Raw genomic sequence first — 21727 nt, forward strand, 5'->3', positions numbered from 1 at the left:
TGGATGAGGAGGAGGCAAAGGGTGGGACCGGCACCATTCCCGAGGCATTCCCATCCTCGGATTCCACCTTCCAAAGCCCAAGAGCTGGGGAAAAGAGGGAGAAGCTCCACAGCTCCATGGGGCTCCCCCTCCAGCATCCCGGTGCGCGCCGGTGTTCCCAAAGGATGTTCTATGACGTTCCCTTCGGCCCCACAGGTCGGCGGAGGCCTCGGAGGCGCTTCCCGTCGGGAAGCGAAGCGGCTGATGGACTCGGGTAGGCAGCCCCTGTTCCAGCTCCCAGAATCCCGCTTCGCCATTCCCGAGGCTGCTCCGGCCTCGCTCCGCTCCTGACGCCGCTCCGCTTGGATGCTCTTCTGGCTTCAGGAGGCATCCTCATGGGCGCTCTTCCTGTGCGCGCTGCCGCTCGTGCTAATTCCAGAGGGATGAGGCTCGGAGCCAGCTCCAAGCCCATTCCCTTTTCTCCCTTTCTTCTTTTCCAGGGAAAAGGAATGCTGACCTCGGTGAGTGGTTTTCCCTCTTCCTGGTCTTGGGAATCCTAGAACAGTTTGGGTTGGAAGGGGTCCTCCAATGTGGAATGGGTTGGAAAGGACCCTCCAATGTGGAATGGGTTGGAATGGATCTTCCAATGTGGAATGGGTTGGAAGGGGTCCTCCAATGTGGAATGGGTTGGGTTGGAAGGGATCCTCCAACATGGAATGGGTTGGAACGGACCCTCCAATGTGGAATGGGTTGGGTTGAAAGGGACCCTAAAGATGAATGGATTGGGTTGGAAGGGATCCCCCAACGTGGAATGTGTTGGAAGGGATCCTCCAAGGTGGAATGGGTTGGGTTGGAAGGGATTCTCCAACGTGGAATGGGTTGGAAAGGACCCTCCAATGTGGAATGGGTTGGAAGGGATCCTCCAATGTGGAATGGATTGGAAGGGATCCTCCAAGTGGAATGGGTTGGAAGGGACCTTAGGATCCTCTAGTTCCAAGCCCCATCGGACGCTCTTGGCCGGTGCGGGGCTGGTTCGTGCCATCAGGTGCCAGCGGAGCTCAATTCTCCGCCTGTCTCTTGCAGAAGGATGGGATGCAAAGATCAGTGAGTGCCTTTTCCTGCCCCTTTATCCCGCTGGGAACGAGCTCCGGGTGCTGGAGCCTGGATCTCACCTTCCCTTTGCCCCCAGGACGCTTGACAGAGGACTCTGGTGAGTGGTTCCTCTCCTCCTGCTCTTGCTCCATCCCACCTTGGCCACCACCAACGGGTTCTTCCTCTTTGTCCCATCTAGAGCAGGATGATGCTGAGCTGGGTGAGTGGGGTTTGCCTGGTGGGAATGCACCCGGAACGATGGGCCGGATCCCTGCGATCCCGCGGCATTCCTGAAGCTCCCTTCGGACCCTTGCTCCTCCTGGGGCTGACCTGGCTTTGTTTCTCCCTTCTTCCCAGAGGAATGTGCCACCCAAAACGGTGAGTTCCTGCCCGCTTTAGGGCTCTTCCCTACAACAGTGGCCTCGTCTTTCCTCTTTCACCTTCATCTTTCCCTTTATTGACTCCTTTTTCCCGGATTTGGGAATTCGGAGCTCTCGGAGCCACGTTCCTCCCGGAAGTGCTGCCGAGAGCAAGCGGCACCTTGGGCTCCTTCTGTGTCATTTCAGCTTCCAACCAGGCAGGAAGGGCTTAAAACATAGAACTAGTGGTAAATCCTCCCTAGAGCAGCTAATCCCAGAGGATAATTAGGGATAAATCCAGGTGGGGCAGAGATTGGGTCTGGTCCGAGCAGGAAAACAGAGCTATGGAATGTGGAAAATAACCCGGAGCTGTTTCCCTTCTCCCGTGGTTCCTTGTGGGGACACACACAGAGATCGGTACGTAGCACCCTTCATCCTTCCCAAACGGGCTCCTGGAACAGGGAATTGCTTGTTGGGATGCAGCCGCATCCCAAAGGGATGGATTCCCATCACCCCTTAACGCTCATCCCGCTTTGTTTCCCTGCTTCCAGGTGAACTTGCAGCAGAACTCGGTAAGTCTCGATGTGCTTCCCATGGGATGGGCTCCTGGGGGCTGGCTTCAGGTCGGTTGCCAGGGATTTATTCCCGGTTTCTCCCTGTTTTCCCTCCAAAGCAGCAAAGGCTCCGGGAGCCCTTAGAGCAGCCCCAGTGCCTAAAGGGGCTCCAGGAAACCTGGAGAGGGGCTTGGGATAAGGGATGGAGGGACAGGACAAGGGGAATGGCTTGAACCTGCCAGAGGGAAGAGTTGGATGGATATTGGGAAGAAGAGGGTGGTGGGACACCGGGATGCGGTGGATGGAGAAGGTTTGGATGCTCCATCCCTTCACGGCCAAGCTGGAGCAACCTGCCCTATGGAAGTGTCCCCATTGGGTTGGAGCTGGATGGGCTTTAAGGTCCCTCCGACCCAAAGCAGGGAATAGTGAGAACAAAGGGAATTCCCAAGCCAAAGCCCTGGGTAGGGCAGGAGCATCCCGGAGGCCGGGTGAAAACCTGGATGTCCTCTCCTCTCGTTGACCATTCCTTGCTTTTCCATGTGTTTCCAAGCAGCCAGCCTGAGCTCCCAGCTGGGTGAGTGCTTCCCTTCCTCTTGCCTTTGTTCCATTGGGATGTGGAGGGAAGGGCTGGTTATTCCCTCCTCCAACGCTCCTTCCTCCAATCTGGGCTGCAAACAACCTCAACCCATGCCGTAGAATGGTGGAATTCCACCTTATTCCAGGATTTGGGATGGGAGGATGCCGGGGGGGTGCCATGGGGACCTGAGGAGCATTCCCTCACCTTTGGTGGTTTCTCTTTCAGAGGAACGGGACAGGAGAATCAGTAAGTTCCACTTCTCATTCCTGGTGGGAATCCCCAGGACCTGCTTCCGAAAGGATTTGGGGGATATAGGGGAGGGTTTGGGGTTATCCCATTGCAGAAGTGGGGGTTTGCTCTGCTCGGCCCCAGCTTCCCATAGCTCATCCCTGTTCCCATCCATACAGGGATGGTTCTTTATCCGTATCCCAAAGCCTCTTTGGGCTCATTCCCATCAGCGTGGGGCAGCTATAACACAACTTGGGAAACCCATTGGCAAATCCACAGGGAAATCAGGGTGGATTTTCAAGGCTAATATTCCTTTCTTTCCTCTGATTCCAGGCAAACTCAAGGCAGAGCTGGGTAAGGAGCTTTCGTCTCCTTAAAGTTATCCCTTGGGATGCAAAGTGCCGGGGATGGGAAAACCTGGGAAAACAGAGTGTTTTGTGGGGTTTGGGGGGGAATAAGTAGCTTAAAGGGGGATTTCTCCCTTCCCAAAGCCCGGGTTTGGGATGTTCTAATGAAGGTGTCCATGGGATGGGGCTTCCATGGGGTTGGATTGATTCCATGGAGCCAGAGCAGCACAATCCCAGGGAATGGGGCTGGGAAGAGCTGTTGGTGCCTCTGCAGTGATCGCTGGTTTCTTGCCTCTTTTAGGGGAATCCGATGCCAAGATCAGTAAGTGGAATTCCTCCTCGGATGGGAAGGGGGAAATCCTGCTGGAAACCTGGAAGGGGGTTTGTAGATGGAGTAACATCCACCACAACACATAATTCCAGGGTATAACCCTCAGCTCAAGGTGATGCTGGGGCGGGAATAGCGGCATTCCCGCCCTGAGCGCTCCAGCGATGCCAGGAATAGGGAAGGAAATCACTTACTAACCATTTTCTGCCTTTTTCCCCCATTTGCTTCCCAGAGGAACGCGATAGGAAAACCAGTGAGTACCATTCGTGTGTGTTTGGGGTGAAACCCCCAGATTTGGGGCAAATCTGAGCAGCTCCAGGCGGGAAAAGTGCCAAATAGGAACATTTCCCCCTCAAATCACAGCCTGAGCTTTGGCTTGTCCCTAAATCCCCCCCCAGAATAACCAGGAATGTCCTTTCCCTCCTCAGCCAAACTCGCCGCCGAAGTCCGTGAGTGCTTTTCCCACTTTTCCATCCCAACCTGTGGCTTTTGGGGCTGGGAATCCTCGGGTTTGGGATCTCTGCTCCATCCGATGCCTCTTCTTTGCCTCTTGTCCCAAAGGGCGGCTCACGGCTCTGCTGGGTGAGTGTGCTTCAACCTCCCATTCCCAGCATGGATTGTATGGAATGAGATGGGAGGAACCTCGCTCCCACCTCCTGGCCTTCGAGCCCTTGTCCTGCGGGAAGAGGGACAACCCCACCCTTCCAAAATGCTGGATTTGAGTCTTTTCCCTTCCTTTTCCCTGCAGGAGAGCGGGATTCGAGGCTTCGTAAGTGCTTTTCCTGCTCCTGATGGGCTCAGCCTGGGGCCAGGAGGGCTTTTCCTCACGTGTTCCCAAGGGATCTCCTCTCCCGGGCACCACTTTCCTCAGTTTTCCAGTGTTTCTGAATCCCAAACCTTCCATTGCTGGAATGGTGCTTTCCCTCACTGCTATTCCCTGTTCCCTCTTTCCCTTCCCCTCATCTTTCCCTGTTCCCTCTTTCCCTTTCCCTATTCCCTCTTTCCCTTTCCATAGTCCCTCTTTCCCTTTCCCTGTTCCCTCTTTCCCTTTCCCTCTTCTTTCCCTTTCCCTCCCCTTTCCCTCCTCTTTCCCTTTCCCTCCCCTTTCCCTATTCCCTCTTTCCCTTTCCCTCCCCTTTCCCTGTTCCCTCTTTCCCTTTCCCTTCTCTTTCCCTTTCCCTCCCCTTTCCCTATTCCCTCTTTCCCTTTCCTTCCTCTTTCCCTTTCCCTCCTCTTTCCTTTTCCCTTCTCTTTCCCCTTCCCTATTCCCTCTTTCCCTTTTCTTCTTTCTCTTTCCCTATTCTCTCTTTCCCTTTCCCTCCTCTTTCCTTTTCCCTCCTCTTTCCCCTTCCCTATTCCCTCTTTCCCTTTTCTTCTTTCCCTTTCCCTCCCCTTTCCCTATTCCCTCTTTCTCTTTCCCTTTCCCTTTCCCTTTCCCTTTTTCTCTTTCCCTATTCCCTCTTTCCCTTTCCCTCTTTCCCTTTCCCTCCCCTTTCCCTATTCCCGCTTTCCCTTTCCCTCCCCTTTCCCTATTCCTTCTTTCCCTTTCCCTCCTCTTTCCCTTTCCCTCCTCTTTCCTTTTCCCTCCTCTTTCCCCTTCCCTATTCCCTCTTTCCCTTTCCCTCTTTCTCTTTCCCTATTCCCTCTTTCCCTTTCCCTCCCCTTTCCCTTTCCCTCCTCTTTGCTTCCCCTCTTCCCTATTTCCCACCCTTACTCCACACTGTTGCTCCCTCCAACACCATGTAAGCTACACCCAGGGAGTTATTCCCGTTGTGCCCGGAGAGGAGACGGGAGCAGTGATGTGAACACATTCCTCTTTCCCCTTTTCCAGGGAAACTCACTGCAGAACTCGGTGAGTAACTTTCCTGCCTGAAAAAAGAGTGGGAAAAAGGGAAAAGGGGCCTGGAAAACTGATGGGAATCTCTTATTCCTTATCTCTGTCTTAGCAAAGTGCGACGCAACCATCAGTAAGTGACATTCCCTGCTCCAGGGCTCGGTGCTTCCCGTCATTGCAGGGATGCTGGAATTCCTTCATTTGGGAAGCCCGAATCCAAAGGGGAGGGGAAAGGGGGGGAAATGCCCATGGGAAGAGCTGAGATGAGCCGGGATCTGGCTCATGGAGTTTGGGAGCTCGGATGGGATCTAACGCTGCTTTCTGCTTGTAGGGGTCTTCACGGCGGAGCTGGGTGAGTGCACTGCTTTACTTCCATTGAATTCCATTGATTCCTAATGATTTGCTTCATTTTTCACTCAAATGGGTCAAACTATCCAAGATTTGGGAATATTAAATCCCATAAAATTGTAGTTTTCCCAAAGGAATCCTCAATCCGAGCCCCAGCCTCGGCTCTGCCTCCGGAAGCTGGTGGGAAACAGCATCTTAGGGGCAGAGACAGGGAAGTTTTAACCCCTAAAATAACTAGAAATGGGAATAACGTGTATAATGGGAATAACATAGAGCAGGAAGCACTCGGTATTCCAGGTTATGGGATAAGATAATGAAGGGTGAGGGGAAGGAGCCGTGGAAGTAACTCCTGGTTGGTTTTCCCTCCATTCCAGGCGAGCAGCACACAAAAATAGGTGGGTTTCACCTCCCCCCTTCCCAGAACCCGGAGTTGGGGAATTCCAGAGGCTTTTCCATAGATCCCCTTGTGTCTTCCCTCTTTCCCAGGGGAGCTCACCGCGGACATCAGTAAGTCTCTTCCCCATTAACCCGGGCTTGGGCGGGAGCGCCGCGGAGCCGGTCCCGGCGCGCTGACCCCCATTCCCGCTGCTCCGTAGGGGAATGCAGCAGGAAGCTCCGTAAGTGCCTCCTGTGGACCCACGCCCGGAGTCGCGGCCCCGCGGAGGCGGCGGCAGCAGCTCCCGGCCCTGCTGCGGCGTCTCCTGTCTCTTTGCAGGGCAGCGCGCGGCGCAGCTCGGTACGCAATTCCCAGCTTTCCCCCCCGCGGGGCTCCCCTCGGCCCTCCCGCTGCCGTGCCCGAGGGGCGATTCCTGCGCTAGTCGGCTCTAGGAGGGGGGGTGCGAAGGCTGGGGTAAAGGGTGATGTACAGAGGGGCCTGGGGGTGGATCCTGCGGGACACGGTGGGATAAGTGGTTATATAGGAGGATATATGACAGGATAGATGATTATATGGTAGGATATACAATTATATGGTAGGGTGTCTGATTGATTGTATGGTAGGGAATATGATTGATCATATAGTAGGGTATATGTTTGATTATATGGTAGGGTATATGATTATATGGTAGGATATATGATTGATTATATAGTAGGTTATATGATAGAATATATAATTATATGATGGGATACATGATTATGTGATAGAAGATATCTTTATATGATAGGCTGTACAATTATATGATAGGATATATGAGTGTATGATAGGATATATAGTAGGATACATGCTTATATGATAGGATATATGCTTATGTGATAAGGTATATGATAAGATATGTGATTATATGGTAGGATATGCGGTTATATTATAGGACATATGGTTATATAATAGAATATATGGTTATATAATAGTATATATGGTAGGATATATGATTATATGGTAGGATATATGGTTATATGATACGATATATGGTTATATGATAGGATATGTGGTATGATATCTGATTATATCGTAAGATATATGGTTATCTAATAGGATATATGATTGTATAATACGATGTATGATAGGATATATGATTATATGGTAGGATATATGGTTATATGATAGGATATATAGTTATATGGTAGGATATACGATAGGGTATATGGTTATATGGCAGGATATATGGGTTTATGATAAGATATATGATTATATGATACAATATATGCTTTTATGATAGGATATATGGTTGTATGAGAGAATATATGATTATGTAGTAGGATATATGATTATATGTTAGAATATATGATTATATAGTAGGATATATGACAGGATATATGATTATATGATACAATATATAGCTATATGGTAGGATATCCCATTCTGTGCTGGATTCCATAGTAGCCTCTATGACTCCATGACACCCTAGAACCGACATTCCCCGAATCCCGCTGCCGAGCAGCACCGGGGATCGGGTCCCGGCTCCAGGAGGAGCCTTTGGCAGAGCTGGGCCTTGGGCTCATTTCTGCCTCTTGCTTTGCTGTTTGCAGAGGAGCGGGACGTGGCCATCTGTGAGTATTCCCTGCTCCTGCCCCCGGCCGGGCTCTATCCCGCTGCTATTCCCAGGGATGAGCTCAGGGCAACACGAGCTGCGGGCGCGGGAAGGGCAAGATCCTGGCTGCCAGAGCAGGGACACCGGAGGGAGCACCAGCACTGGGAGGGGGGGGTCATGGATACAGCCGCTTATCCCTCCTATAAATCCCATTGGGATACTTCCCGGGTCGTATTTGGGGCTGCTGGAGCCTGGGTCTCACCCACAGGGTTCATTGTGTGAGGCTCGAGGGGTTGGAAGCAGAATGGGGATGGGGATGAAGTGTTCCAAGATCCCAAGGGCTGCTCTGGGACATGGTGCGAATTCCTCGGGATTTATTCCCATTATTTCCTTTCTTTCAGTGGAAAAGGAAGCCGAGATCCGTAAGTGCCGTTCCCTGCTCCGGGGGTCGAGGGGGCCTCATGCCTAACCCAGCACTTGCTCTAAATCCAATATCCACGGTGGAAAAGAGGTTTCCTTGTGGGACTTCCCTGGGAAACCCAAATACAGGAGTGGAGAACCCCCAGATTTGGGGGTCCAATGCTCCAAATGGCTTCAGTTTGAAGGAAAAGAGGAAAAGTGAAGGGAAAAGGGGATAGAGGTGATGGTTTTCCTGCGGGATCCCAATGCAGCCGCTGCCAAATTGGCCCCAGTGTGCCCAGGATTGGATTTATGTGTCCAATGTGTTGATATTCCCCATAATCCACGTAAATCTTACTCTTTATGCCCTCAATCTGTATTTTACGTGCCATAAATGTACAGTTACATGGATAATAATCACATTCCATCGTAAATACATCCCTATAAAGTGCATCATCTATAACGTTGGCATCAAAATGTCCATGTTTGACCTAATCCGTGTCTCTCCGCTCCCAGGGCACCTCAGGGAGCTGCTCGGTACGTGTCTCTCCTCCCTCCCGGGCCATAAATCCCATGGGAAAAGGGCTGCTAATGGTGATAACCGGGATTTCTTCCCGCTTGCAGAGAGCCAGGATTCGGGAATCCGTAAGTCGCTGTGTGCAGCCTGCAGGGCGGGCGGGTGCTCCGTGTGGTTCCTCATGCCAACAAAGAGATGGATTTGGGGGAATACTCCCTGGAATATGGCAGGAATCGGAGGGAAACGTCCCGGGAACCTGATCCTCTCCCTGAATCCCTGTGAGAGTTTCTGCTCAGTCCTTATTGGCAAGATTTTATCTCTGGAATTCTTCCCCCCGCTTCTCCTTCTTTTCCTTCTCCTTTCCCCCCCCCCTTCTCCTTCTTTTCCTTCTACTTCTCCTTCTCCTTGTCCTTCTCCTTTTCCTTTTCCTTCTCCTTCTCCTTCTCCTTCTCCTTTTCCTTCTCCTTGTCCTTCTCCTTCTCCTTCTACTTCTCCTTTTCCTTCTCCTTTTCCTTTTCCTTCTCCTTCTCCTTCTCCTTCTCCTTTTCCTTCTCCTTCTCCTTCTCCTTTTCCTTCTCCTTCTCCTTCTCCTTCTCCTTTTCCTTCTCCTTCTCCTTCTCCTTTTCCTTCTCCTTTTCCTTCTCCTTCTCCTTCTCCTTCTTCTTCTCCTTCTCCTTCTCCTTCTCCTTCTCCTTCTCCTTCTCCTTCTCCTTCTCCTTCTCCTTCTCCTTCTCCTTCTCCTTCTCCTTCTCCTTTTCCTTCTCCTTCTCCTTCTCCTTCTCCTTTTCCTTCTCCTTCTCCTTCTCCTTTTCCTTCTCCTTTTCCTTCTCCTTCTCCTTCTCCTTCTTCTTCTCCTTCTCCTTCTCCTTCTCCTTCTCCTTCTCCTTCTCCTTCTCCTTCTCCTTCTCCTTCTCCTTCTCCTTTTCCTTCTCCTTCTCCTTCTCCTTCTCCTTTTCCTTCTCCTTCTCCTTTCCTTCTCCTTCTCCTTCTCCTTCTCCTTCTCCTTCTCCTTTTCCTTCTCCTTCTCCTTTTCCTTCTCCTTCTCCTTTTCCTTCTCCTTCTCCTTCTTCTTCTCCTTCTCCTTCTCCTTCTCCTTCTCCTTCTCCTTCTCCTTTTCCTTCTCCTTCTCCTTCTCCTTCTCCTTCTCCTTCTTCTTCTCCTTCTCCTTCTCCTTCTCCTTCTCCTTCTCCTTCTCCTTCTCCTTCTCCTTCTCCTTCTCCTTCTTCTTCTCCTTCTCCTTCTCCTTCTCCTTCTCCTTCTCCTTCTCCTTCTCCTTTTCCTTCTCCTTCTCCTTTTCCTTTTCCTTCTCCTTCTCCTTCTCCTTCTCCTTCTCCTTTTCCCCCCCTTTTCCTCTCCCTCCTCCTTCTCCTTACCTTTATCCCTTCCTCTCCCAGGGAATCTGGAGCAGAGCTGGATAAGCCGGTTCCAAACCTCCCCACATCCAGCCTGAGGGATTTGGTGGCTCAGTTTGGCTCTTCCCGTCCTTTGGCATCTATTTTTGGGGATCACGGCAGAGGGCCAAGGGGCCTAAAATAACACCAGGGAACGCTTGGGAAAAGTAGCCAAGGGATAGAACCTGGGATTGGGATAGGAAATCCGGGCTGGAAAAGGGCAAATCCAGGTCTCACCTTTTCCTTTCTCTCTTTTCCTTCTGGCAGAGGAGCAGAGGGAGCAGGAAGCTGGTGAGTGCTTTGTTCCCACTCCTCAGGGGCTGGGATAGATCCATGGTGGATTCTCTAATGGATTAACACTTGTATCCCATCCTCTCGTTCCTGTGCAGATGGATCTTCTGAGGAGCTCGGTAAAGCTCCAGCTTCCTTCCTACTGGGAAAACCGGGATGGGGCGAGGGCTGACTCTACCGGTTCCTATGCTGGAGCATGGGAACGGCAGCACATGAGGGATGGGGCTGGAAGGGGAGAGGCTACGAGGAATTCTCATTCCTTCCCTTCTCCTTCTCTTCCCCTTCTCCTTCTCCTTCCCTTCTCCTTCTCTTCCCCTTCTCCTTCCCTTCTCCTTCTCCTTCCCTTCTCCTTCTCCTTCTCCTTCCCTTCTCCTTCTCTTCCCCTTCTCCTTCCCTTCTCCTTCTCCTTCCCTTCTCCTTCTCCTTCTCCTTCTCCTTCTCCTTCCCTTCTCCTTCCCTTCTCCTTCTCTTTCTCCTTCCCTTCTCCTTCTCCTTCCCTTCTCCTTCTCTTCCCCTTCTCCTTCCCTTCTCCTTCTCCTTCCCTTCTCCTTCTCCTTCTCCTTCTCCTTCCCTTCTCCTTCCCTTCTCCTTCTCTTTCTCCTTCCCTTCTCCTTCTCCTTCCCTTCTCCTTCTTCTCCTTCCCTTCTCCTTCTCTTTCCCCTTCTCATTCTCCTTCCCTTCTCTTCTCCTCCTCTTCCCCTTCTCCTTCTCCTTCCCTTCTCCTTCTCTTCCCCTTCTCCTTTTTTTCCCTTCTCCTTCTCTTCCCCTTCTCCTTCTTCTCCTTCCCTTCTCCTTCTCCTTCCCCTTCTCCTTCTCCTTCCCTTCTCTTCTCCTTCTCTTCCCCTTCTCCTTCTCCTTCCCTTCTCCTTCTCTTCTCCTTCTTCTCTTCTCCTTCTCCTTCTCTTCTCCTTCTCTTCCCCTTCTCCTTTTCCTTCCCTTCTCTATGTCCTTCCCTTCCCCTTCCCCATCTCTTCCCCTTCCCCTCCTTTTCCCCTTCCCCGTCTCTTTCCCATTCCCAGAGGACGGTGACCTGGAAAGAGGTGAGCCCCGTTCCCCCTCCCGCCTTGGCAGGAGCTCTTCCCGCCTGGCTTCCCTGCTCTGATGCCCCTTCCCTGCTTCTCTCTTCCCAGCCGAGCTCGCCGCGGAGCTGGGTAAGTCCCTGCCAGGGGCTCTTCCCGCTGTCCCGGTTGGAATTGGGCTGGGTTGGAAGCCCCGAGGCTCTTCCCACAGGGAATCAGTGACGGGAACGTCAGAACCTCATCCTCAGAAGCAGCTTTTTGCTTTTCCCCACCATTTCACTGTGGATGTGGAGGAAATTCGGGTCTTCCCATAGGCGGGATAGTGGAGAAGGAGAAAATCCCAATGGAAATCTGTGGTTTTCTCTCCCTTATTATCCTAATCCTGGTTTTCTTCCTTGTTTTTAGAGGACCGGGAGAAGCAGATAGGTGGGTTTTGTTCTCTTTTTGGGTGCGTTTGGGTGCTCGGGATGGGTTTGCAGCGGGCAGATTCTGGCTGCATTATCCCAATCCCGGGAAGAGCTTCCTCCGCCCCCCAAATACCAAATTCCCACATGGTTGTTGGAATACTGGGATTGCTCCCGAGGTTTCGCTTGAGCCAAGAAATCCTAATTGTGTCCTTTATTCCCTCCCTTTAAGGGGAAATCACGGGAGAGCTTGGTGAGTCCTTCCCGGCCTTTCCTCCTTCCCGGCCCTTTCCCTGCCATTCCCTTTTCCCTGCCCTTTTCCCAGTTGCAGTGTGGCTGCTGCAAAGCCGCAGAACCTGAAGCTTTGTCTCTTTTCCCTGTTTTCCCCATTCCCAGCGGAGCGGAGCGCGCGCGTCGGTGAGTGCTGCTCTTCCATAGGGAAGCACGTGGGAATGTTGCATGGAAGCAGAGCTCTTCCCTTCTAATGTGGGATGAAAGGAGCCCTAAAGGCTCCGTGGCTGTTTGCTTCTCCCCGGGCATCCCAAACCCCTTTGGAATGATGGTTTGGATCCATGGGGGTCGGTGCCGTGATGCTCAATCCATTGGGATACAACCCAAACTCCATAAACTGGTGGTTGATGGATCTATAAGGGAGGAATAACCATCATTAAACCTACTTTTCCTTTTGCTCTTCCCAGAGGAACTCACGGCGGAGCTGGGTGAGTCCCTTCACTATCCCAACCTGGGTGGATCCTTCGGGATTTAGGCTGGGATTGGGGGGAGCCGGTTGGGTCTTTGCTTGGAAACAAAGGAAGCCCGTATGGGAATGACACCCGGGGCAAAACGGGAACGTCAGTTCTCCCCATGGAGCAGCAAAACCTCAGGATGAAACACCCAAAAACTTGGGAATAACTCCCTTTTTTCCCACTTTTCCATCTCTTTTCCCTCTTTTAGGACAACGGGATGCCCGGATCGGTACGTGCCCCCCCCTCCCTGCACCCCCACTTGTGCTTCCATCGCCAGGCTGAGGGCGATGGATCACTTTGGGTTTGTTCTCTCCCAGGCGACTTGTCCGCAGGGATCGGTGAGTGTTTTCCTGCTTCCCCACACACTTTGGGATGGGGATTTGGGAAAAAGCCAGCTGGGATTGATTTGGGCTTCTCTTTCCATAGAGAGCCGCGAGAGGAGAATCGGTGAGTGGCAGATTCCAGCCCGAGACCTTTGTGTGCGTGATCCCTGCGCCGGGAATTCTCATGGGAATCCTTCTTTTCCTCTTGTCTTCCCAGAGGAACTCACAGCGGAGCTCGGTGAGTGCCTTGGGATGGGAGAAAGGATCATGGAATGGGTGGGAAAGGGCCTTAAAGCTCCTCCAGCTCCAACCCAAGGCCATGGGGACACTTCCATAGGGCAGGTTGCTCCAAGCTGGCCTGGAAGGGATGGAGCATCCAAACCTTCTCCATCCACCCCATCCCGGTGTCCCACCACCCTCTTCTTCCCAATATCCATCCACCTCTTCCAGTTGGGAGCCATTGCTCCTCATCCCATCCCTACGTGCCGTTGTGGAAGCCCTTTCCCAGGTTTCTTGTCAGCCCTTTAGGCCCTGGAAGCTTCCTGGAGCTTTTCCTTCTCCATGTCTTACCTCTTTATCCAACCCGTGCTAATCCCTGCGCCCGGAAACCTGGGATTGCTTTGGGAACGCTCGGGAACGGCCGAGCAACGTGCACTGACCGTTCCCTTTGCTTCTCTTCCCAGAGGAATACAAAGCCAAAGCACGTGAGTGACCTCGGGAGCAGGCAGGGAGGATCCGGGGGGCCGGGATGGTGGGAATGTGGCGTCTGTGGGTCTTCCGCCTCCATGGACACTGCGGGAGCAGCCGGGAAAGGGGGAAGCGCCGGTCGGGAGCATCCCGACGGTAACGGGGCTCTGCCGTGTCCTTCCTGCAGGAAGGTGCCTCCGGGAGCACAGTGAGTCCCTGTCCTGCCCCTGCAGCCCCCCCGGGCCCCCGGCGGCAGCGTGAGTCCTTTGTGTGTGTCCTTAGGGAAGGAAGAGGAGACGAGGGGTGAGTGGTGGCGGGAGCAGGAGGATGCGCCCGGCGAGCACGGGGCTGCCCCCAAAGGCACCGAAAGCCCCGCTGGATGTCCCCAGGGCACCAAAACCACCTCTAGATGGCCAAGAGGGTGCCCAAAACCCCTTGTAGATGGCCAAGATGACCCCAAAACACACTGTAGATACCCAAGATTACACCAAAACACCCATTAGATGTCCAAGATGATGCCAAAACACCCATTAGGTGTCCGAGATGACCCCAAAACCCCCATTAGATGCCCAAGAGGACACCAAAACCCCCATTAGATGTCCAAGAGGGCACCAAAACCCCCATTAGATGTCCAAGAGGGCACCAAAACCCACATTAGATGCCCAAGAGGACACCAAAACCCACATTAGATGTCCAAGAGGACACCAAAACCCCCATTAGCTGCCCCGGAAGACCCCAAAACCCCCATTAGCTGCCCAAGAGGACTCCAAAACCCCCATTAGCTGCCCAAGAGGACCCCAAAACCCCCATTAGCTGCCCTGGAAGACCCCAAAATCCCCATTAGCTGCCCCAGAAGATCTCAAAACTCCCATTAGATGCCCAATAAGATACCAAAACCCACTGTAGATGTCGAAGAGGACCGCAAAACCCCCATTAAATGCCCAATAAGACCCCAAAACCCCCATTAGCTGCCCAATAAGACACCAAAACCCACTGTAGATGTCGAAGAGGACCCCAAACCCCCCATTAGCTGCACCGGAAGACCCCAAAATCCCCATTAGCTGCCCTGGAAGACCCCAAAATCCCCATTAGCTGCCCCAGAAGATCTCAAAACTCCCATTAGATGCCCAATAAGACACCAAAACCCACTGTAGATGTCAAAGAGGACCCCAAAACCCCCATTAGATGCCCCAGAAGACCCCAAAACCCCCCATTAGCTGCCCCAGAAGACCCCAAACCCCCCATTAGCTGCCCCAGAAGACCCCAAAACCCCCATTAGCTGCCCTGGAAGACCCCAAAACCCTCATTAGCTGCCCCAGAAGACCCCAAACCCCCATTAGCTGCCCCAGAAGACCCCAAAACCCCCATTAGCTGCCCCAGAAGACCCCAAACCCCCATTAGCTGCCCCAGAAGAGCCCGGTCCCAGGCAAGGAGCAGGTCCAAGGTTAACCTGTTCCTCGTCCTGCCGCAGCGGAGGTGACGCTGGACCCGGCCACGGCGCACCCTCGGCTGCTCGTGTCGCGGGACGAGCGGAGCGTGCGGTGGGAATACGGGCTCCGGGAGCCCCCCGGCGCCGCCGAGCGCTTCGCCGCCGCTCCCTGCGTGCTGGGCCGCGAGGCCTTCTCCTCGGGGCGGCACTGCTGGGACGTGGACGTGGGCCAGGGCCAGCACTGCGCCATCGGCGTCACCCGCGAGTCCTGCCCCCGGCAGGGACCCGTCGCCTTCAGCCCCGAGGAGGGCACCTGGGCCCTGCAGCAATGGGGCTTCCAGAGCAGAGCCCTCACGTCGCCTCCCGTCACCCTGAGGCTGCCGCGGGTGCCGCGCAGGATCCGCGTCTCCCTGGATTATGAGTGGGGAGAGGTGAGGTTCTTCGACGTGGAGAACCAAGCGCCCATCTTCACCTTCCCGCGCGCCTCCTTCCGCGGCGAGCGGCTCCGGCCGTGGTTCTGGCTGGAGCTGGGCTCCATCTCCCTGCTCCGGTGACTGTCCCGGAGGGGCAGGAAGGATGGAAGCACCTTGGGAGCTCCGGGACGTCGCTGATGGATGCTGTGGTCCTCCCCATCCATGTCTCACCGCCCTTTGGTGGCGCCTTTTCCATCCCTGCGTGCTCCAAGAACCTTCATCCGTGTCTCCCACCCACCCACCGTGGGGCACCCAACGGGTGCTTCCTGATGGACAATAAACCACTTGAGACTCTCCAGAGCATTCGGTTCCTTTGTGCTGGTTCCAGGGTCAGGGCTGTCCTTGGGTCATTCCGTGTGGGATCATTCCATGCGGGATCATTCCATGCAGGATCATTCCAAGCACGCCCCATCTTTCGGAGGGGATGGGATGTGGGTTCTTTGCTCCATCGTTGCCCCTTTGTGCTGGCCCCAGGGTTGGGTTGGCTGGAGAAGACCCAAGTGGGAGGAGGAGAGGGATGGACAAGCCCAAGTGGGGCCTCAGCGGAGGGGCAGGAATGAGCCGTGGCCCGGCAGCACATTCCTCCCGCTTCCTTAAATAGGGATGATCTTATCCCTGTATCCCGCATGTGACCGGCTCCGGACGGCCCCAGAGTCCTGGAGAGGAGCCCCATGGCCTGAAGCACCCAAAGCTCCATCAGAATCAACCCAACGGGGTAAGTGACTCCATCGGGATGGTCCCAGCGACAGGAAAACCCTAAATCCATGGATTGTGGGCACGGGGAGGGCCCTGCCTTGGCTTTGCTCCATGGGAAGCCTCCATAGGGGGACGTAGCAAGGAGGGAGCGTGTTGGCGGCGGAGGTTGGGGATGGAATGATGGTTCCCACCATCCCGTTGGTCCCTATGGAGAGGAGGCGCCAACGGGATGCCCAAGAGGTGGGTGTCCGGGCGCAGGGATTGCTGAAGGAAAACTCGCCCCTTCCCAAACCAGCATCTGAAGGAGATCGGAGCTTCCCGCTGCTCCATGCGGACACGTCTCCATGTCCATCCCGCCGGCAGCAAAGGGAACAAGGGCTGGAGGAGCCTCTGGTCCACCTGGAGCAAGGGATGAGGCTCCCGCTTCCCCGGGCTGGGAAGTAGGCGGCACATCCCGGTCCCGGCTGTGCTGCCCCATTGGAGATGCCCATCGGAACCACGGCAGGAAAAGCAGCTTCCGGCCCAAGCAGCATCTGGAGCACTTGGTGGAGAAGCTGAAGCTCCTGGCTCTGGATGGAGGCCGGGAAGGGCCGGAGCAGCTCTGCTCATGGCACAGGATCCCATGGGATGCGAAGGCCTCTGGCTCCAGCCGTGATGGACCAAGGGCTTGTGGAGGTGCCACCGCAGAGGAATCCCCACGGGAGGACAAAGGCAGCTCCATGAACCAGGTTATTCCTTTCCGGATCATCTCAAGGGGTTTCTGGGAGCTCCTCGGGATCATGGGCTTGGAGCCGGCTCGGGAGTTCCCTATAGTTGGGGTTTATCCTCATGGGAATAACTGGGGAGACCCAGACAAGAATAACCCCAACTTTGGGGCTAAACCCGGGAATATGGTCATTCCAAGCCTAAATCCCAAGAGGCATTTGGGATCTTGAGGCCCTCATGGGGCTGGATTGGGTGGGCTTTGAAGGGCTCTTCCAACCCATTCCATGAGTCTCTCTTCCAGTTTATCCCATGGGAGAATGCAGCCGGCTCCTCTTGCGCCCCGTCCATCCCTGTGCCCACTTGCTGGGGAGCATTCCCAAGCACCCCCCCTTCCCAACCTCCCCATCCCCTTCGCTTCCAGGAGCAAACACAGAAGGATCTGGAGACGCTCCGGAAGCACCGGGAAGCGCTTTGGGACCTGAAGGCGAGCGGCGAGAGGCGGTGCCGGGATTACCTGGTAGGTGGATGCTCTTCCTGCCGGGAGCTGGGATCCTATCCCGGTGTGCTCCGTGCTCACCGCGCGCCCCGCAGGCACGGACGGAGCTGCAGGGGCAGGCGCTGGCGGCGGAATTCCGGCGGCTGCGGCGCTTCCTGCGGGATCGGGAGCTGCGGGAGCTGCTGCGGCTGCGGGAGCTGCAGCGCCAGGCCAGGGCCAGGCAGGGGCAGGAGGACGCCAGGATCCGGGGGGAGCTCGGGCTCCTCCAGGCGCTCATCGGCGCCATGGAAAGGCAGCTCGAGGGAGCCGGGAGCGTGTTCCTGCAGGTGGGATGGTGCCCCCCGCCCCCCGCCCCGGCAGCGCCTTGGATGGAGCGTTCCCGATGGATTGGGGCGGGAGAATGAGGCTTGTCCCTCCCTGTCTTTATTCCAGGGTGCCCGAAGCGCTGTGGACAGGTACGTGCTCCTCCAGCACCCGTGTCCCATGGGAAGGCTCATGGGCATCATTCCCATGGGAAGGCTCGTGGACACCAATCCCATGGGAAGGGTCATGGGCACCATTCCTATGGGAAGGCTCATGGGCACCATTCCCATGGGAAGGGTCATGGACACCAATCCCATGGGAAGGCTCGTGGGCACCATTCCCATGGGAAGGCTCGTGGACACCAATCCCATGGGAAGGGTCATGGGCACCATTCCCATGGGAAGGGTCATGGACACCAATCCCATGGGAAGGCTCGTGGGCATCATTCCCATGGGAAGGGTCATGGGCACCAATCCCATGGGAAGGGTCATGGGCACCAATCCCATGGGAAGGCTCATGGGCACCATTCCCATGGGAACGGTCATGGGCACCATTCCCACTGGAAGGCTCATGGACACCATTCCCATGGGAAGGCTCATGGGCACCAATCTCATGGGAAGGTTCAAGGACACCAATCCCATGGGAAGGCTCATGGACACCAATCCCATGGGAATTCTGGCTCCAAGGCAGGGCTTGAAGCGAGGTTTGGAGACAAGGGGGGGGATGCTCCCTAAGGGTCCTCTTGGCCATGAGGGCGATGGGAGCCAAGTGTCCACAGGGAGCTGGTCGGCATCTCCAGCTTGGGATACAGGGATACTGGGGACAACCAGCTGCGCCCCATCCCCACAGGATGTGGGGGTCAGGAGGGTCGGTCCCAGCCCCACATCTAAGGTCGCGTCCAGGTTGGAGATGGGCAATTCCCGGAGGATAACAGAGACCTTCCAGGACCTGGAGCAGAAGCTCGAGGTCATCTCCCGACAGAACCGTGTCCTCATGGAGGCGCTGGGCACATTCCAAGGTACCGGGGGGTGATGGGGTCCTTCCACCCTGTTCATCCCGGGTTTCCTGCTTTCCCAGGAAAAGCAGGAGCCAGCGTTACCTCAGGTCCTTCTGCCCATCCAACCTTCGCTTTTCACCCCATAGACACTTTGCCGTCGGAAGTGGAGAAGGAGCAAGGAGCATCCCCGGGAGCAGATGGAGGAGGTGAGGATCTCTGCAGAAGCGGCTCCAACAAAGGCGTTTTCGGGCAAAAGAGGGATTAAAAAGGTTGGGAATGAGGAGCTTTGGGGTTCCTGGAGGTGCAGAGGGCTCCTCCCGCATGAGGCGGGCGGGAAGACGTGGAGATGGATGCGGGACATCGGGAAGCAGCGACAGGACGGGGGGTGATGGGTTTGAACTGGGACAGGGGAAGTTTGGGTTGGAGATAGGGAAGCGGAGCAGGAGGGTGTGGGTGGCGCTGGATCACGGGGAGGGGAAGGTGAGGTCTTACCTGGCGGAGGGGGACCCCCCCGGGTTCACCTTCCCAAAGGCTTCCTTTGGCAGGGAGAGGGTCTTCCCCTTCTTCCAGCTGGGGAAGGGATCCCGCCTCCGCCTCTGCCCGTGGCTGTTCCCGCTCCTCTCCCGGGTTTTCCCTATAAGAGAATCGATTTGCTCCCAAAACTCAACTGGAATTCTCTTGGCAATTGTTTTCATCCTGCCCCCCCCAAAATGTCCATGGGGCATCCCAGCTTCCAGAGCATCCAGCACTGATTGCATTCACACTGTTGCCATGGGATGGTGCCGGCAGCATGAGGGTGAAGGGGAGATGGGGCTTTGTATGGGTTGGGGTTTACTGGGCTTGACCCATGGATGGACCCATAGAGAGACCCACGGATGTCACCATGGACCGGGGGGATGCAGAGGGGCAGCGATGGGATGGGAGGGATGGGGATGGGAGGGATGGGAATGGGAGCAATGGAAATGGGAAGGATGGGGATGGGAGCGATGGGAATGGGAGCAACGGGAATGGGAGCAATGGGAATGGGAGTGTGACCTGTCCTGGGAGCACTTCTTGCAGGTGGGACATCCATAGAGGCTTGGCTCTGCAAAGGGAATTGGATGAGCCCATCCCATGATCCCATGTTTTGCCCTGGGCTGGGACAACGCATCAGTGCCTGCTCCCAGGGATGCTGAGGCTCATTTTGGGGCTGGAAACCCCTGTTTTGGAGGTGGGAGCAGCTCCCTCCATCCCGGCTCTTCCCCATCCCTTGGCTGCGGATGGGAGAGGAGGAACCAGCAGCACGGATATGGATGTGCGGGGGGGTGGGAAGGTGGAAAAGGGGGTTTGGCTGCCCCCAACGGGGCTTTGAGCTCCTGGTCATAGATGAACGCTTCGGCTTTCCCTGTTTCCTGGAAGCAAAAAGGATCCCCCATCCCAAAGAATGGGGGGGGGGGTGTGTCAATCCCAGCTTCAATCCCCATGGATTTCTTTAACCCCATTCTCTTATCGGAGGTTTGTGGGGGTCTGATGGGCTGGCAGATGTGGGGGGGGTGGTGGCATAGACCAGATGTGGTCTCCCCCTCCCCACTCTTCCAGATGTGGCAGCAGCTGCGCCCAAAAGGGACCTGGCAGCGGTGGGATTCGAACCCACGCCCCCGAAGAGACTGGAGCCTTAATCCAGCGCCTTAGACCGCTCGGCCACGCTACCTGCATAGGGAGCAATGGGGCTCCTGGTGTGCAGGGAAAAGGGGAAAAATGGGAATTCTGGGATGTTCCCAACTGGGGGTTAATGGGAAAAGGTGGGGGGGTTGCATGATCCCGCTGGGAAGGATGGGATTCCCTATGGAAAACAAGGGGTGAAGGACCCCCCCTCAGTGCCTCTCCCCACCCTGAGGTCCCTTTGGGATGGGTCCCATGGATGGGTCTCCAGGAGCCCATCCATGAGGATGCCCAGGATGGGACATCCCCGCTCCCGGTGCTCATCCCACAGCCCCACCATATCCTCACACCTGGAATTCCCACCCACCGCATCCCGAGGCCATCCCGCCGGTGGGAATGTCCCCTCCAGCTCCATGATGGGGGCTCTGGTTCTCCAGCCCCACCAGGACCATGTCCCCACGTCCCCAACGCTCAACCTCCAACACAACCGAGCCCGGGAGCATCATCCCTGCTCCGGGAGCAGCCGGAGCCATCAGGATGCAGGAGCCGTGGAGGGTCCCCCCCATCATCCCACCCAACCATGCGCCATCAAATCACGACCCCACACTCCCGGAGACCCACGTTCATTTATTCACCTCGTGGTGGAGCTGGGACCCACAGAGGAGGTTCCCAGCCCCACAGCGTGGTGGGGCCATGGTGTGGGGTTGGGCGGCAGCAGCGACGCTCGGGTGAGACAGAGCCCGAGGGGGAATCGGGGGAGGAAAACGTGTGTTTGGAGAACAGAAGATCCAGATCTTGGGGGGACCCTCGGCTCCAGGATGGGCTTTGTCTTCTTCAGGTGGGTTTGAAGGTGGGAAGATAGAAAGAGGCGATTTGGGCTCCGGAGGAGGATCTGGACGTTCGCCTCCAGCCGGACCCTACTGCAGCAGCACCGAGCTGTGACCCACCACCGCGTGCTTGGTCCTGAGAGCGTGCTCTGCTGGTGGGGTGCGGGAAGGAGGGTGGAAATCCATGTTGAAAGGTGTTATGGGATGGATGGGGTGTCCATTCCATTATCCATGCATCCATCATCCATCATCTATCATCCATCCATCATCCATCCATCCATCATCCATCCATCCATCCATCATCCATCCATCCATTCATCATGCATCCACCCATCCATCCATCAAGCATCCATTCATCATCCATCCACCCATCCATCCATCATCCATGCATCCACCCATCCATCCATCACCCATCCACCCATCCATCCATTCATCCCTCATCCATGATCCATCCATCTATCATCTATCCATCCATCCATCCATCAAGCATCCATTCATCTCTCCATCCCTCCATACCTCCATCATCCATTCATCATCCATCATCCATCCATTCTCCATCCATCCATGATCCATCATCCATCCACCCATCCATCCATCCATGCATCCATCCACCCATCCATCATCCATCCATCATCCATCCATCCATCATCCATCCATCCATCATCCATCCATCATCCATCCATGCATCCATCCATCATCTATCCATCATCCATCCATGCATCCATCCATGCATCCATCCGTCCATCCATCCATGCATCCATCCATCATCC

At 55.2% G+C, this 21727-nt stretch overlaps 3 protein-coding genes and 1 non-coding gene across 4 annotated transcripts in view; 2 read left to right on the plus strand and 2 right to left on the minus strand.

Moving 5' to 3' along the window:
- The window catches only part of LOC115618887 (zinc finger protein RFP-like), a 26063-nt gene extending 21940 nt beyond the window's left edge, over window positions 1-4123 (minus strand). The window contains exon 1 of the mRNA XM_030510854.1: window positions 4118-4123. The gene's annotated coding sequence lies outside the window, so the exon portion shown is untranslated. The remainder of the gene's footprint in view (window positions 1-4117) is intronic.
- LOC115618870 (E3 ubiquitin-protein ligase TRIM7-like) overlaps window positions 1-15592 on the plus strand; it is a 16452-nt gene extending 860 nt beyond the window's left edge. The window contains exons 2-42 of the mRNA XM_030510823.1: window positions 196-253; window positions 480-500; window positions 1063-1083; window positions 1169-1189; window positions 1271-1291; window positions 1429-1449; window positions 1842-1847; window positions 1982-2002; window positions 2535-2558; window positions 2787-2807; window positions 3123-3143; window positions 3438-3458; window positions 3697-3717; window positions 3893-3913; window positions 4026-4046; window positions 4213-4233; window positions 5296-5316; window positions 5411-5431; window positions 5630-5650; window positions 6021-6041; window positions 6133-6153; window positions 6243-6382; window positions 7491-7632; window positions 8015-8035; window positions 8529-8657; window positions 10188-10211; window positions 10310-10330; window positions 11231-11251; window positions 11342-11362; window positions 11636-11656; window positions 11867-11887; window positions 12031-12051; window positions 12333-12353; window positions 12589-12609; window positions 12698-12718; window positions 12807-12827; window positions 12921-12941; window positions 13387-13407; window positions 13578-13598; window positions 13673-13693; window positions 14862-15592. Coding sequence (XP_030366683.1) covers window positions 244-253; window positions 480-500; window positions 1063-1083; window positions 1169-1189; window positions 1271-1291; window positions 1429-1449; window positions 1842-1847; window positions 1982-2002; window positions 2535-2558; window positions 2787-2807; window positions 3123-3143; window positions 3438-3458; window positions 3697-3717; window positions 3893-3913; window positions 4026-4046; window positions 4213-4233; window positions 5296-5316; window positions 5411-5431; window positions 5630-5650; window positions 6021-6041; window positions 6133-6153; window positions 6243-6382; window positions 7491-7632; window positions 8015-8035; window positions 8529-8657; window positions 10188-10211; window positions 10310-10330; window positions 11231-11251; window positions 11342-11362; window positions 11636-11656; window positions 11867-11887; window positions 12031-12051; window positions 12333-12353; window positions 12589-12609; window positions 12698-12718; window positions 12807-12827; window positions 12921-12941; window positions 13387-13407; window positions 13578-13598; window positions 13673-13693; window positions 14862-15373 — 1680 coding nt within the window. The 5' untranslated portion in view covers window positions 196-243 and the 3' untranslated portion in view covers window positions 15374-15592. The remainder of the gene's footprint in view (window positions 1-195; window positions 254-479; window positions 501-1062; window positions 1084-1168; window positions 1190-1270; window positions 1292-1428; window positions 1450-1841; window positions 1848-1981; window positions 2003-2534; window positions 2559-2786; window positions 2808-3122; window positions 3144-3437; window positions 3459-3696; window positions 3718-3892; window positions 3914-4025; window positions 4047-4212; window positions 4234-5295; window positions 5317-5410; window positions 5432-5629; window positions 5651-6020; window positions 6042-6132; window positions 6154-6242; window positions 6383-7490; window positions 7633-8014; window positions 8036-8528; window positions 8658-10187; window positions 10212-10309; window positions 10331-11230; window positions 11252-11341; window positions 11363-11635; window positions 11657-11866; window positions 11888-12030; window positions 12052-12332; window positions 12354-12588; window positions 12610-12697; window positions 12719-12806; window positions 12828-12920; window positions 12942-13386; window positions 13408-13577; window positions 13599-13672; window positions 13694-14861) is intronic.
- Window positions 15593-16332: 740 nt separating this feature from the next.
- Window positions 16333-20147, plus strand: LOC115618845. The gene is made up of 8 exons (XM_030510780.1): window positions 16333-16881; window positions 17115-17210; window positions 17285-17515; window positions 17622-17735; window positions 18246-18510; window positions 18636-18730; window positions 19021-19087; window positions 20068-20147. The coding sequence occupies exons 1-8, from the start codon at window positions 16333-16335 to the stop codon at window positions 20145-20147; spliced, it is 1497 nt and encodes a 498-aa protein (XP_030366640.1).
- TRNAL-AAG lies at window positions 20098-20179 on the minus strand. Its single transcript has one exon. It is a non-coding gene; the product is annotated as a tRNA-Leu (tRNA).
- Window positions 20180-21727: the final 1548 nt, after the last annotated feature.

Source organism: Strigops habroptila, unplaced genomic scaffold, assembly GCF_004027225.2.
Source record: "Strigops habroptila isolate Jane unplaced genomic scaffold, bStrHab1.2.pri NC_044299.1_ctg1, whole genome shotgun sequence".
Classification (NCBI taxonomy): Eukaryota; Metazoa; Chordata; class Aves; order Psittaciformes; family Psittacidae; genus Strigops; species Strigops habroptila.